At 32.2% G+C, this 14,343-nt stretch overlaps 2 protein-coding genes across 2 annotated transcripts; one reads left to right on the top strand and one right to left on the bottom strand.

The window, feature by feature from the left end:
• LOC109342361 (protein FAR1-RELATED SEQUENCE 7-like) lies at positions 1,456–2,802 on the top strand. The gene is made up of 4 exons (XM_019580359.1): positions 1,456–1,736; positions 1,833–2,091; positions 2,557–2,646; positions 2,731–2,802. The coding sequence occupies exons 1-4, from the start codon at positions 1,456–1,458 to the stop codon at positions 2,800–2,802; spliced, it is 702 nt and encodes a 233-aa protein (XP_019435904.1).
• On the bottom strand, positions 7,127–11,955 carry LOC109343480 (molybdate-anion transporter-like). Its single transcript, XM_019581791.1, has 8 exons — positions 11,753–11,955; positions 10,725–10,869; positions 10,465–10,633; positions 9,509–9,779; positions 8,861–9,126; positions 8,551–8,766; positions 8,100–8,202; positions 7,127–7,567 (listed from the first exon to the last, which is right to left on the bottom strand). The coding sequence occupies exons 1-8, from the start codon at positions 11,901–11,903 to the stop codon at positions 7,509–7,511; spliced, it is 1,380 nt and encodes a 459-aa protein (XP_019437336.1). The 5' UTR covers positions 11,904–11,955; the 3' UTR covers positions 7,127–7,508.

Genomic DNA, 14,343 nt, shown 5'->3' with positions numbered 1-14,343 from the left:
CAAACATTGTTGATTAATTCTACAACATGCATCCTCCTTAGTGTTGGACTAGTCATCACTTGGGAGAGTAAATAACAACGACGGTTAAAATACTCAAAACCATAAACAACATATCCTAAACCACAAATAATATGGTGATTGCTAAAATGCAAACTCTAAGTTAGTTCGTTTGGGTGAAAACTACGATATCACTGTTGGATTAAAGGATTTGGTGACCGGATACCGCTTTTACAATTTTATGTTTTCAAAGCCAGGAGTCGTGATCCAGAAAACCAACTTCTATATGTAAAGTCAGGAATCTAAAGTCGAGAAAGAGGTCAAAGACTTCCAAAAAGAAGTTTGGAAGTCGGGAAACAATGACACGATTTCTGACTGTGTACTACAAATATTTGAAGTCAGACCATACTTTAGCGACTTCAGTTTGAACCATTTTAAAGAGTGTGAAACTGAAAATGAATGTGATGAAGTTTATAAGAGTATGTTTGAGAAACCGTAAAATAGTGTATCCTTTTAGTGACTTGATCAATTTGCTTCATATTTGTGAAGGTAAGTTCTTTTTTCTTCTTATTTACTAATTTTATGATTATTGATTTGATTATGTTATTTACATAGAAACTTTCTTTTTATTAGATGGAAGAAGATATGAATTATAATAGTGGAAACTTCTATAATGAGGTAGAAATTTATTTTAAATTGTTCAGGGAAATGATTTATTTTATTTATTTATTTATTTTCGTTTATTTATTTATTTATTGTTATTCATGTACATGATGTAATTTTTTGATTTTAGACTGTAGATGAAGTTGATGTTAGTGATGATGAAAATATAAATGAGATAGAGGAATTAGATTTTCAAGAAATTGATTTTGGATTATTAAATGAAGATGACGTTAAGAAGTTTAGGTTTTTAAATAATGATATTGGATACGAAATTTATAGGATGTATGGTATGAAGAAAGGATTTGGCATAAGAAAATATCATATCTGTCGGGATAAGGACGGTGAAATAGTATGACAATCATTTTTTATGACAGAGAAGGATTTAGGGAGAAGAAAAATGATTTGATTCAAAAGAGGGCACCTAGAAAAGAGACAAGATGCGGTTGTTTAGTAAGAATGAAGATTGATATTGACAAGGAAAAAAGAGGTTGGTATGTGAGTTATTTTTCTGATGAACATAACCATGAACTGGTTGGTGAGCATTATGGTGGGATGATATTCTCTAACCAAAGAATGATAGAGACAGATATTGCTCAAATGAACAATATGAGAGAAGTGGACAGTGGAACTGGAAATTTTTTTGGTTCATTTACTAGTAAATGTGGGGGTTATCGATATATTGGGTTTTCGAAGAAAGACACGTACAATCAAATCCAGAAGTAGACACGAATCGGAAATGGCAACGTTGAATCTACATTACAATACTTGAAGGAGCAATCGAAATCAGATTGTGCAATGTATTGGAGGCATACTGTAGATGAAGAAGGTAAGTTGCAACAATTATTATGGGCTAATGGATGTAGCATTTTTGACTACTCCATTTTTGGTGATGTTCTTGCTTTTGATGCAACTTACGATCGAAATAAATATAAATTTCCAATGGTCGTATTTTCGGGTGTAAATCATCACAAGCAAACAACAATATTTGTTGTTGATGTTGTGTCAAATAAGATAGAGCAAACATATGTGTGGCTTCTAGAAAGTTTTTTGGAGGCAATGAATGAGAAACAACCAAAGTGTGTTATCACAAATAGGAATTTGGCGATGAAGAATGCAATCCAAAGAGTTTTTCCTAAAGCTTAGCATAGATTATGTGTTTGGCATATATGTAGCAATTCTGGAAAAAATATAAAGAAGAAGAAGTTTCATAAGGACTTCGAGAAAATTATGTATGCTAATGTTGAGGTTGAAGATTTTAATATGATGTGTGAGGAACTTATCATCAAACATGGACTTCAAGATAATGTTTGGCTCGCTCAGACTTATGATAACAAAAGTATGTGGGTCATGGCTTACATTCGGGGAAAGTTTTATGCTGGTTTGAATACCACATCACAATGTGAAGGCTTGCTTACATTCATAAATGGGGAGGTATATAGAATCTGGATACAATGTGACCGAGTTTTTGTATCATTTTCAATGATGTGTAAGCCACATACAGAATAATGAGGTTGTCGAAGATTTTAAATCTTCATATGGTGATGAGTTGTTACAAACTCCTTATCATAATTTAGAGGTTCATGTTGTTTCCATATATACTAGAGTGGTGTTCAAATAATTTCGTGAAGTATTGTTGGAAGCTGCAAAGATAAAGATAATCTCTACTCACCATACCTCAAGTCATGTAATATACAAAGTCAGAAAGCATTACAACCCCAACAGAAAATGACATGTTTTCCATTAAGATAATCTCTACCATTCCTTGGCACCTAGGGTGAGCCAACTACCTACTTATCCATTTGCTTCAAAGTAATATAAATTTCTTCCTTTACATAAAATTATTTTTTCACGAATTTTTTCTTTAAACTAAAATAATTAATTTCTATTTTCTATAAGTGGGGTTCTAAGAATGCTAATTTTCATGGAGTTCCACAAAGAGATTTAACGGGATATAGGTCACGATTAGATAATATGGAGGTCAATGATGTAAATATTCTTAAGCTCTTATTAATTTATAATTTACACAATAATTCGAATTTTTTCTAACTAATAGTGTTCTTATTTTTGTAGTTTAAATGGTTACCGTATGAGGCTTATAACAACAATCTCTCACGTCAAGTCCAACAAGATAAGAATTTATGAAGTGCATGCACGACTTTAATTTGTTTCTCTATTATCGAGTGGCATCAAACAGATCGAGTCAAACTACAGTTTGGTTTGATCCAGGATGTGCCACAATCACCAATAAATATGGATGCCCTCCACAGAATTGACAAACGGGGGAATCAAGACACAAATTAGCCTTCAAGCATGCACAATGGATTGACCATTGGAATTATCACAGAGATCAAGTGTTGCAAGGACCTGCAATTTAATCTTCTTTCCACACACAACAATATGAGTTGGTTTCTTACCAATTCTAGACCTTTCTTATCTGCAGAACCATAACCCCGAGACCCACGCCAAATAAATTACCAACAAATCTAACCACACCCCTACCATAAAAATCAACCCCACACACCTCAAACTCCAACACACTATCCTACAATGAATCAACCTATTATGTCACAACGTCCAATGTATCAACCAACAATGTATGGCTCTTATAATATTCAACATGCGAGAATGTCTTTTCATTATGAACCATCGCACCAACATCAAACTAATCATATCATTCCTCGCCGTCATTCATTTTCTACAATGATACTGATAAACTACAATGAAGATAATGGTGATGGGCCAAGTTCTTTCATGATTGATGACAACATTTTCCCAACCAGACAGACTGATACTGATCAAGAACAAACTAGAGTTGGACGTCGTCACGTTCCTCAACATAATATGCAACCACGTAGATGTGGGACGGGAAGTCATTTAGGGGATTTATAAATTTCTACTATTTTAATTTCAATTTACATTAAATTTCATATTACTATTTTTCAATGGAATTATTTTTTATATTATCCATAAAAGAAGACAACTAAAAACCATTTTAAAATAATGTAACCAATTTCAAGCAAATTAATGATGTCTAAATAATTTTTTTATTGATTAATCTAACCAGACATTTCAAATTCCGCTAGGCTTGAATAATTTTTATATTAAGTTCTATTTTTTCTGCCTTCGTGTGCTATATAAATAATTGTTAAAAATGTGCTAAAATATTAATGTTAAATGTATTTAAACAATATAATATGTGGATCATTAATTGTTTCTTGTATTCTAAATAATATAATAATTAACTTAAAATTATTGGTCATTTTCAACTATTTACTATAAATGTATGGTATAACTTATTTTAGAATAAATTGGTTTAATAAAATAAATTAAAATTTAGCGGTTTATTAATTATTAAAAACAGTTTAGCAATTACTCAATTATAAAATTTAGGGGTTGGCAATATGACGATATTTATTTGATCTATTTATATATCGTTAATAGTTTAGTCTTCGCTTGTGATGTCATATACTACTTCGTCAACTATACAATTACACACAAATCATCATTTAATACTTCAAGGTGAAATAAGTTAACTCTACAGAACTAATTGAAGAAGAACAAAAGGCATTTCATAAATTATTTTTGGAGAAAATGGAAATGGGCACCATCAAGGAAGAAGGAGGAAATTTTGAAACAACAAACACTAATATGTGTTCCATATTTGTTTCTCTGTTTTAATGGTACCCATTATGAAGTCGGGAACCACTTTCATGACTTCAGAAGTCGGGAATCAATTAAACAACTTTCATGAACTAATCCTTCCCAGTAACCAATTCAAAATCAACGATACAAATTCAAATCAAATTAATTCTACGACTCTTACACAGTTTGCTTCCATGCAAACTTCAACTAGTTCGCAGGTTAGATGGCTCCAAATAAGATATAGTAAACTCTCCAAACACCCCAAACCATCACATAAACCATGAATCACCATGAAAACAAAGGCATCTTTATTATATAAATAATACAAATTTTTAAAATAAAAAATAATGGGCCAATTGAAAAGTTGCTACGTTGAAAAAAGAAGGCCCACTTGAGAAATCGATATAAAAATTGAGTCATTTGAGAAGTTGGTATCTCCCAAATTGACTTATCAACGCTTAAAAATAATTGGGCATTTGAGAAATCAATATTCCAAAAACCTACTTACCAACCAAAAGGGTGAGAACCGGATTTTAGAAAATAAATTTTGGAGAATGATTTTATAATATTTTAAAAAATAATTATTATTGACTAACAATGTATGGTTAGGGATGGCAATGGGCACCGGCGGGTAGTGTTTTCCCCTACCTAAACCTAAAATATTTGCGGGTACCCGTGCAGATAGCATTTATTTACGGGTACCCAACGTGTTTTTAATTTTAATTATATATTTATATAATTTGTAACAATCAATATGTAAAAATAATTGTTACAAATTATATAAATATATTTTTACATATTGATTGTTACAGATATATGATAAATTTATTATCATAGTTAAATATGTGTAATTTATTATGAAATAATAATAAAAGTAAATTCATGCACTAAAAAAGTCTTGTAAACACCCCTCCTCAAAGGAACCATAGCAAACTACTTGGCACCTTCCCTTATTCTCCTTCATTTCCTTTTGGTAGTGTTAACTAATCGAAAATTCCCTAGTCGATAACTGGATTCTTCAACACGGATACAAAAGCTCACTTATTCCGGAATGGTCGAGTAGATTCATGAGAGGCAAGAGCACAAGAACCACTACTTGACTGGAAAGACGAAAGGCGGAAAAAGGCTCCTTAACCCACTCACTCTGAAAGCCAGAGAAAGAAAACGAGCCAAGCCCGTATGGTGTAAATTGAGAAGACCAATAGGGAATCAAAAGACAAGATTGAGAGATAGAAGGCCAGACTTGTCGCCAAGGGGTTCACTCTGAAATATATAATTTTAAAATAATAATAAGTATATATAAAAATTAAATTAAAAACTAAACATATAAATTTGCGGGTACCCACAGGGCGGGTATCACAAAATCCGCTCCCACGTATCCGTTGCGGGTATTTCCACGGGTACTCTCGAGTCGGGTTTTTTTGTCATCCCTATGTATGGTATAAGACTCTGCTAAATTTTCAGAAAGACTGAAAAGATGAAGAATTGATTACAGTGAGCAACACTTATTAGGAAGGTAAGTAACACACTCCAAAATGATTAGTTCATTATTCATAGGATGAATGATTACTCACGACTAAAAAATAATCATTATTATCATAGATTACCCTTCTTTTATTCATTTGCTTTTTCTTCTCAAAAAGATGAAGAAGATGAACCTAAACCAAATAAAAAGGATATCTTGGTTTTAAAAAATCCAAATAAACGTGAATTGGAACAAAGCACTTTTCAGAAGAGATGAAGACAAAGTTAAAGCAAATAATACCAAGTATATCTTAGTTTTTTATTATTTTTAATTTTAATCTCGCAAAATTTCATGTTGACATATTTACTCTCCATTTTGATGTATTATTAAAAATGAATGTGATACAGATTTGTCAAAATATATCCCAATCCTTTACACACTTAGCAATAATTGATGCCGACAAAGAAAACGACTGATGTTAACACATCTGACGACAGCTAAATGATAGAGAGCAAAAGTTATAGCAAGATTCTTTAAGTAAATATCAAACTTCGAACCTGGAAATAAAAGGAACTCAAACACACTACGTAAATAATAAAAAAATCAGAACAATTAACTATGGCTTTGAGATGCACTTCAAGTTGTGTTTTGTTCGTGTAGCAAGACGGTGAGTAACACCATTTTTTAATGCACATGAGGAAAATTTTCACGCTCAATAGGAGTCAAGGTTGCAGCATCATCCACCATCCATTACAACCTTTCAACAATTGAATTGAATGGTTGCTCAATATTAATTGTGCAATATTAGTTATTTTGGCCTCATTAATTGAGCAAAACTTATTGGAACCTCAAGTAGAATGTTGTACCTAATTTTATGTAACTGATTGAAACTTTAGAAGTAGAGTACTTCGCTCGAAATTCGACTTGTTATTTAGCTTAACAAACTTGGTTCATGAACAATTGAGTTGAGTTCATTAAATAAACAAATCAAATTTAAAGCAAATATATCATGACTCGTTAAATTCGTGAGTTTGCTCAATTATATAAATACATGTAGAAATTCTTTTACATTTATACATACTAAATAAATCAACATTCGAGTTGACAAACACACATTGGATGAATAAGTTAATAGGTTAATCTAAACCGTTCTCAAACTCCAATTAACCTAAACAAATTCGAGTTGATAAATCAAATCAAATATATCACGAACTCAAATTGAGTCAAGTTCAAAATGAAAAATAAATCATACTAAAACTCGAGCCAAGTTTCGAGCTAAATCAATTTTATTGAGCTATACTGGGTTCGACAAAGTGAACAACTGCCTTATTTTCATCCATTAGCATTATGATCGAGAAGTTGTACCTCAAGAAATGCACTACCCTCTTCTTTAGGGAAAATAAATGCAGATTGCATGGAGTGCAATTTCATTACAAAAGTTAAAAAGATTATGAAAGAAATAGTATGGTGCATATACTATTCCGAACGGGACAAACTATAGATCCCGCCCCAAAAAAGAATAACATCAGAACTATCAAAATGGAGATTTCTCCTTAAATAATATCATAGGCTTATAACCAATACAAACCTAATGCACTACAGAATTGATATTTAAAAGCAAAACGGTTAATACTTTAATCCAGCTTTGGTGGGCGTTGAAGGTTTTACACTCAAGTCACTTAGTACACAGTTTAGATATAAACTGCATTTTGTATGAATGATGCAGCTGTGATCAGGGCCTTTAGATGTTCAATGGCTCTGTCTCAGTGTCCCTTTCTTTCAATTGCCAATCTTCTGTTTCTGTTTCAAACACAAGTAATCTCAGCTCAAAGTAAAAACATTTTTTGTTCTATAAAAGAAAGGGGAAATAATGTTGAAAGAACTTCATTGGTCCATAACTTCATATTTTGTAAAAGGAGGGAGCATGTGTACTTATCCTTTTCAAAGCAAAACAAACTCGCCAAAATAGGCTTATTGTCTTCGCACAAAAGAATGTTTTGTCCGATCCGTGTACGAGTTAGGTTTTGGAGGGGAAGGAAAGAAAAGGGAGGGCTTCTAAGCAATTTCACAAGTGTATTTCATGACTTTGAAGCCTTCTATTTCCTTCCTTCCCCTCCAAAACTAAACTTGCAAACAAACCCTTAAGTGTTAAGCTCAGACACCATATAACAGAAGGATATATGTGGCAAAGAACCCAAAGGTTTACCATTCAGTGATTTCCAAGATAAGATAAAGTTACACAGGTTATATAGACTAAATAAGTTTTGACCCTGTTGCTGTCCAATTTCTAAATCTTTAACATATATACTAAAAATCATAGCGTGAGTCTTACTTGGCTTTTCTGCAATCGCCATCAGTCGCCTTTGTAAGATACATGCAACCACAAGGAAAATTGAGCACATGCCAAACATAACAGTGATAGGGAATGCATTAACCTGCACATAGAAAATACATAATAAATAAACAAATACATTTACAGGTATAAACATAAAGAATTGCAAGAGACTTCTTTCTTTTTCTTTTAAGCTCATTACGGTAGAGTAGACAGAGGAAGGGATTGAATATATTTCCAAGAAAGAGATGTGAGTGTGTAAAATTCAATGGGATGATAACTGGTCCAAGTCCAACTAGATATTTGAAAAAGGTCGAGTTTCAGGTTCAAACTAGGGCAATAGAAAGTAGGTTATACTGTTAAACTCCAACAATCTATGTAATCTACATCCACAGAAATATTACATTCTTAAGATAATGGTTTGCATCTTTGTAGATTGTGCAAAACTTACATTGTACAGCACAACACACACAAAAATGTTTAGAGGAATGCGGAAAAAGTTCATGATAGTGCTCCGGGCCTCCTCGGGAATGTATTGAGATCTCATCTTCATAATGGATGGCCAGAATATGCCAACACAACTCTCAAAAATACAGAAGCCAAGAAGTTGAACAGAACCGGCGAATGAGATGCTTCCACCTTTCACATTGGTAGGAACTACCAAAAACTGTTCCACAATAATTAAGTCAAAATATAGCAGGATAAGGAGATTTAAAAACACAATACTACAGGGAAACGAGTAAATTGGAAGACTAGCATACAGTGGTCAGAATGGGAAGCAGCAGAGCAGCAGAAGAAACTGCAAAAACAAGCTGCATGTAGCTCTCTACTCGAAGTGCTGAACGGGCCATCAACTTAGATGCAATTGAGCTTCCCAACATTGAGGATAACATGAATGTTGCAAAAATAAAACCATGGGGAATCTCTTCATCATTTGGGCTCAATGCAGGAGTCCATAGGAACACGAAGGTATACATTGAACCCTCAAAGAGGGACTGTATTGCCCCTAGCAACGCAATTTTTTCATCTGAAACAAAAAAAAAAGTGATACTAAATGAACATGTGATAAGAAACGAACAAACATATGAGACAAGAGATGAATAAGATCCAATAATAACAAACAAAATAAGGAAAAAATAAAGAACAATTTGTCGTTTAGGGTAGCTTTATTAACAACTGATATTGGTCATTACTATATTTTAATTGCAGCAGATTTGGCACCTGGGACTGGAAATAGGTTCATTTTGGATACTTCATAGCGAAAATGGGATAAAAAAGTGACTAGTCCAGTCCTTTTGCGGATCAATATAATGCATAAAGATTTTCCAAGTTCAAACTTGCAGTACTTACATGAACTATTGTATAAAGACAATGAGAAAATATAATCCAAGGAAAGAAAAAAAATCTACCAGAGGCAATGGCCACAGCAGCACCCCTAAATTGGGTAAGCAAGTCCTTGTTCTCAGAAGGATCTCCATAATTTTCTGTCCATGAAGATAATATGACAGCCATACCAATAGCCAGAAAACATGCAGCAGCATCAAAGGGGGCCACTGGTCCAAGAGCCAATGTATCAACAAGGACATTTCCAAACAGCCCAGCCACAATAGCAACAAGACCATTTCCAAGAAATATAGCCTTTGAGAATGTTAATGACAGCCATTGTTGTTCGAAACCCCTCTGACAGATGAAAAAAAGTAAATTGAGATTTATACACACAAGATAAACATGAAGGGTATCAAGACACTACATAAACATGGATTTTGAGAGTAAATGATATTTTTGAATCTTGATGACCAAAAAGCACTTCATTCAGCATTTGGCAGATATTTAAAAAATGCATTTGTCCTTGTTTATTATAGAGACAAAATAGCAAATTTTATAAACCTGGAAATAATTATCTCGTAGAATCAACATAATTTGCTAAAACGGTAGATTTAAAAAACATGAGATTGCACAACAGGGAAGCAAGATACGGAAACCTAAATTAAACACTAAAGACGATATATTTCAGGTGCTGTTTAACAGCCTTGCCATTTTCTACAAGTGAACACAAAACATGAAAATCAAACGATGCAGCTATGCATTTGTTTTAAAAACACTTCTAAGATGAAACTAGTAGAACTAGTTTTGCTTAGAATGATATCATAAGAAAATAGCTAATTTGAAAGGTTAGTGAAAAACAATCAAACAAACATTATTATTTGTGGAATATAAAACCCACCCTATTCAAGTCAGAAATAGATTACAGCTTCCAAATACAATGAACAACCTTATTACCATGTGCGTAAAAAATCAACATATCCAGAGGAAAATTTAATAATAAAGCGGCCAATAACCTTTTGAAAAACAAAAAAATCCTCACCTTGTTGTGTTCAGCGACAAGCCAAGATTCAAATGCTGAAAACAGAAGTGACGTCGCAATACCTCCCAAAATACGCCCCAACATTAAGACTTTGTATTGAGGAGAATGTTTGGTGATACAGCTCAAAATGTAGGTGATGCAGTAAGTCACACAAGCCCTCTTCCGACCCCTGATTTGAGGATAACAAGCATGAGAAACTAAAAAAGATATGACACTAATGTAGCGAGATGAAGTAAGAAAATTAAAAGGCAAAATCTCACTGTTTGTCAGCTAGAGATCCCACAATTGTTCCAAACAGCATGGAAGATCCAAAACCAGCAATGAACAGTTGTCCTATCTCTCCTTTCCCATATCCATATGTACTGTAAAGGTAGTAGACATATGGACCTTGCAACCAATCTCCAGCTATAGCCATACAAACAAGTCTCTATTAGATTAGGGGGGAAAACACTAACAATAGAAACTTAAATCCAAAGTCATGTTTCTCAAGTATTGCATAAGCGCATATGCAACCACTAACAGATCCAGTGAGTGACAAGGTTTAGCTACATCTATGTAATTTTTTTAAATTAGTTTATAAAAATATTTACTACATATATATATGGGTCTTATGTTCCCGGGATCCGTCCATGTATATGCAGCTGTGGACAAATCAGAAAGAGATAGCTCTCTCTTTCTCTGCTAACACTTTCTGGAGTAGTCAGAACATATATTCACTAAGATCAATTTATCCAAGCCGTAACTGAATGATGAAAACAAATGTAACTAAGATCCGATAAACACATCAAATAACATGAATATAGTCAACAATTCTCAGTTTAAATATGATCTCAGTAAACATAATTTGATAGATCAAATTAGAAAGAGAACTCTCTCTGTCTCTGCTAACAATTTCTAGAATAAAATTCACAAACAATAATTTCAACCAAATCATAACTAAATGCTAAAAAATCTAACCACGCTCAAATAAACACGTCAAATAACATGAATTTAATGAACAACTTAACCAAAGGAGAATCACATAAATTTAAATATGATCTCAGTGAACACAATTTAACGGATCCATAACAACATTTACATAAAACGCGAACCTCAACAGGCTTAGTAAATAACAAATCACAATCTAATTAATCACGATCTGTCTCAAACAATAGCTTCATTTACTTATTCATTTTTAATAACAAAAATAATTGAATTAAAATAGAAATGTGATAGAAATGAATAGATCGAAAAGAAACGGTGCTAGATCTATGAAGAGAGAAAAATGAGATGAAAGTGTTTGGGTTACCCATCATGAGAGAATAAACAAGGAGGTAACTGTTTTTGAAGGAATTGAAAGCGGAAGAAGTGTTGATTCGATCCTTATTGTTCTTGCTTAGTTCAAGAACTGCAACAATCGCGGCCAATCCTCCAAACACGGTGTAATAAAATAACTCCATTTTTTCTAGAAATGAAGATTCGTTACAGAAAGTGTGTGGGGAAGAAGGGTTTATATAGTGGTGAAGGATGGTGCTGTGATCAGGTGCTACGCTCACACTCTACTTATCATGAATCTACTACTATTTAAGTTTATTTATTTGTTTATCCTTATTTGACAATTGGGGGCATTCTAAATCCAACATCATTATGATGCACCTACCATTTCAAAACCACCACATGATCTAGTTAAGGAGGAAAAAAGAAAAGAAAGTAAAGTGGGTTATACCATGTGCTAAAATAGAAAGCTCAAAAAGCATTACATTTTGAAACAAAAAATAGAAACACGAGCTAAATATAAAATTTACTCCTATCTTTTTTTTTTGTTTATGTAGAAAAAAGTTGAATCTTTTTAAATGACTATATAAAAATTAATGCAATATTCATTGTTATTTTTATAATTTTACCTAAATATTTTAGGAATGTGCACCTAGTTAATAAAGAGATACTTCCTAGATCCTCATTAATTGTCTTTCTGAAAAATATTTCCTTTTTAAATGTCTTCCTAGAAAAGTAAGGAAACATTAATTCTACCCTTGTATTTAATGAATGTGCACCTAATTAATAATGATGGGAAATTAATGACAAATATGCACTTGAGATATGGTAAAGGGAAAATTGAAAAAGGATAATGAATATTACTGAAATAGATTCTATTATTCAATCTATGTGTCATAACCTTGACAAATAAAAAGGAACAAATGAGTAATGAGGATGACACTAATGTCCGGTGTAATTATTATAGGGAAGTAGTGGGAGACAAATAAAAATACATAAATTTAACTCAAGTAAACATATTAATTGCATCAGGATCAGTGTTACAACCTTAAAAATAAATAGAGTGCCTAATATAAAAGTACTATATATTATATGGACTAAAAATAAATTTATTATTTATTTACTAGTAGTTAACAGGATTAATAAAAAAATAAATAAAGTGAATTTAAAATTATTATCAATTTAATCCGCTTTATTTTAAGGACTAAGGTTATATCACAAGTAGGAATGACAAGGGGTAAGTCGAGGTAAGATTTTACCTTTCCTAACCCCGAACCTAAACTCGAATCTCTCGATTAAAAATGAACCTAATCTTTGATCCTATCAGGTTTTGGGTTTCCTTGACCTTAAACCCATTTCATTCCCCAACCCGACACACATGTAAGAAAGTTATGTAAAACCTTTATATATAATTCTAACTCCAATAATATATATATATATATATAAATGAGGTTAGGATAAGTATCATAAAAATCGAACCTAAATATAATAAGATTGAAAAATTAAATTTAAAATGAGGTTTTCTTTTAAATTGAGTTGGATTTAGACATGTACGTATGAGTTCAGGTTATATTGTCATTCATAGTCACAAGTTAGTATTGTGATACTATTATTAAGGAATGATAATGAATAAAATTGAATGCAAACAATGTTTGGCTTACCACATTGCCCTTCCACTTATAACAAAAATACAACACCAGTTTGAATTTTCAAGAAAAAAGAATAAAAATATAACCTAATCTTATGTAATGGAAGTAGGAGCCTTCTATTTCCTTTATAGTTTTTCTTTGGTATTACTAAGAGTATTTCCTCACCCTTTTGAATAAGGAACTAATACATTTGAGATACATTGATCACATGAATCGAACTTTAAATTTTTCTAATAGGATCTTACACTACTAGACAACAACTTATTGATTTTTCCTTCATAATTTGTATAATATTTTTATGATATAATTATGAAATTAACTCTCTAGTCAATGTAGTGGTTAAATAAAATCCTTCCTAAATTAAAGTTTGAAAGACTCAAGTTTTTAACTTGTAGGCAAAGTTCGCCTTTAGATGTTATTTTTCTTATTTTGTATCATCATTATTAACATTCTCCCAATATTTTGGGGCTTAAGTTCCTATTAACTATATTTCAAATTATTTATTCACATTTTCTATTAAACAATTATTTGATCATGTTGTTAGAATTTCTGACAATTTATGAGTCACGAATATAATTCTATAATTGTGTTATGACCATTATTTAATAGTCAAAAATATAAAATGATCTTCAGTAATTAATTTGGTGACTAAGTGCATATGTGATATGAAATATTATAGGTGTAGATACATTTAGGCAATTTCTGATTTGATGAATGGACTAAATTAGAACTATTGCAACTTAAGTAGTAACCGCTTCAGTTACTTTTATGGGTTACGGTCCCCATCCGTAGAACAACGAGTTTTGTTTTGTTGAGTAGGCCAATGAGAATAAAGGGAATTGTGAGAAGTTATCAAAGATAATATAACACATCACCACAATTCCATAAGGTAACTTCGAGATATCTGGAAGATCATCACACACTTACATACCTTCGAGATTCCAAATGACTAATCAAGGTATGCTCTTCTTCTTCA

This window comes from Lupinus angustifolius, chromosome LG03 (genome assembly GCF_001865875.1).
Source record: "Lupinus angustifolius cultivar Tanjil chromosome LG03, LupAngTanjil_v1.0, whole genome shotgun sequence".
In the NCBI taxonomy this organism is placed as follows: Eukaryota; Viridiplantae; Streptophyta; class Magnoliopsida; order Fabales; family Fabaceae; genus Lupinus; species Lupinus angustifolius.
Note: the sequence above shows the minus strand (reverse complement) of the source record. Positions and strands in the feature narration are given on the sequence as shown.

Coding starts and splice junctions, on each gene's coding strand:
- LOC109343480 (XM_019581791.1), bottom strand. CDS start 11,903: ATGGAGTTATTTTATTACACCGTGTTTGGAGGATTGGCCGCGATTGTT. Junction 10,870..11,752: donor TGTTTATTCTCTCATGATGG/GTAACCCAAACA, acceptor GTATGGCTATAG/CTGGAGATTGGTTGCAAGGT. Junction 9,780..10,464: donor TTGTCGCTGAACACAACAAG/GTGAGGATTTTT, acceptor TTCATCTGTCAG/AGGGGTTTCGAACAACAATG.
- LOC109342361 (XM_019580359.1), top strand. CDS start 1,456: ATGTATTGGAGGCATACTGTAGATGAAGAAGGTAAGTTGCAACAATTA. Junction 1,737..1,832: donor ATGAATGAGAAACAACCAAA/GTGTGTTATCAC, acceptor GCATATATGTAG/CAATTCTGGAAAAAATATAA. Junction 2,647..2,730: donor ATAATATGGAGGTCAATGAT/GTAAATATTCTT, acceptor TTATTTTTGTAG/TTTAAATGGTTACCGTATGA.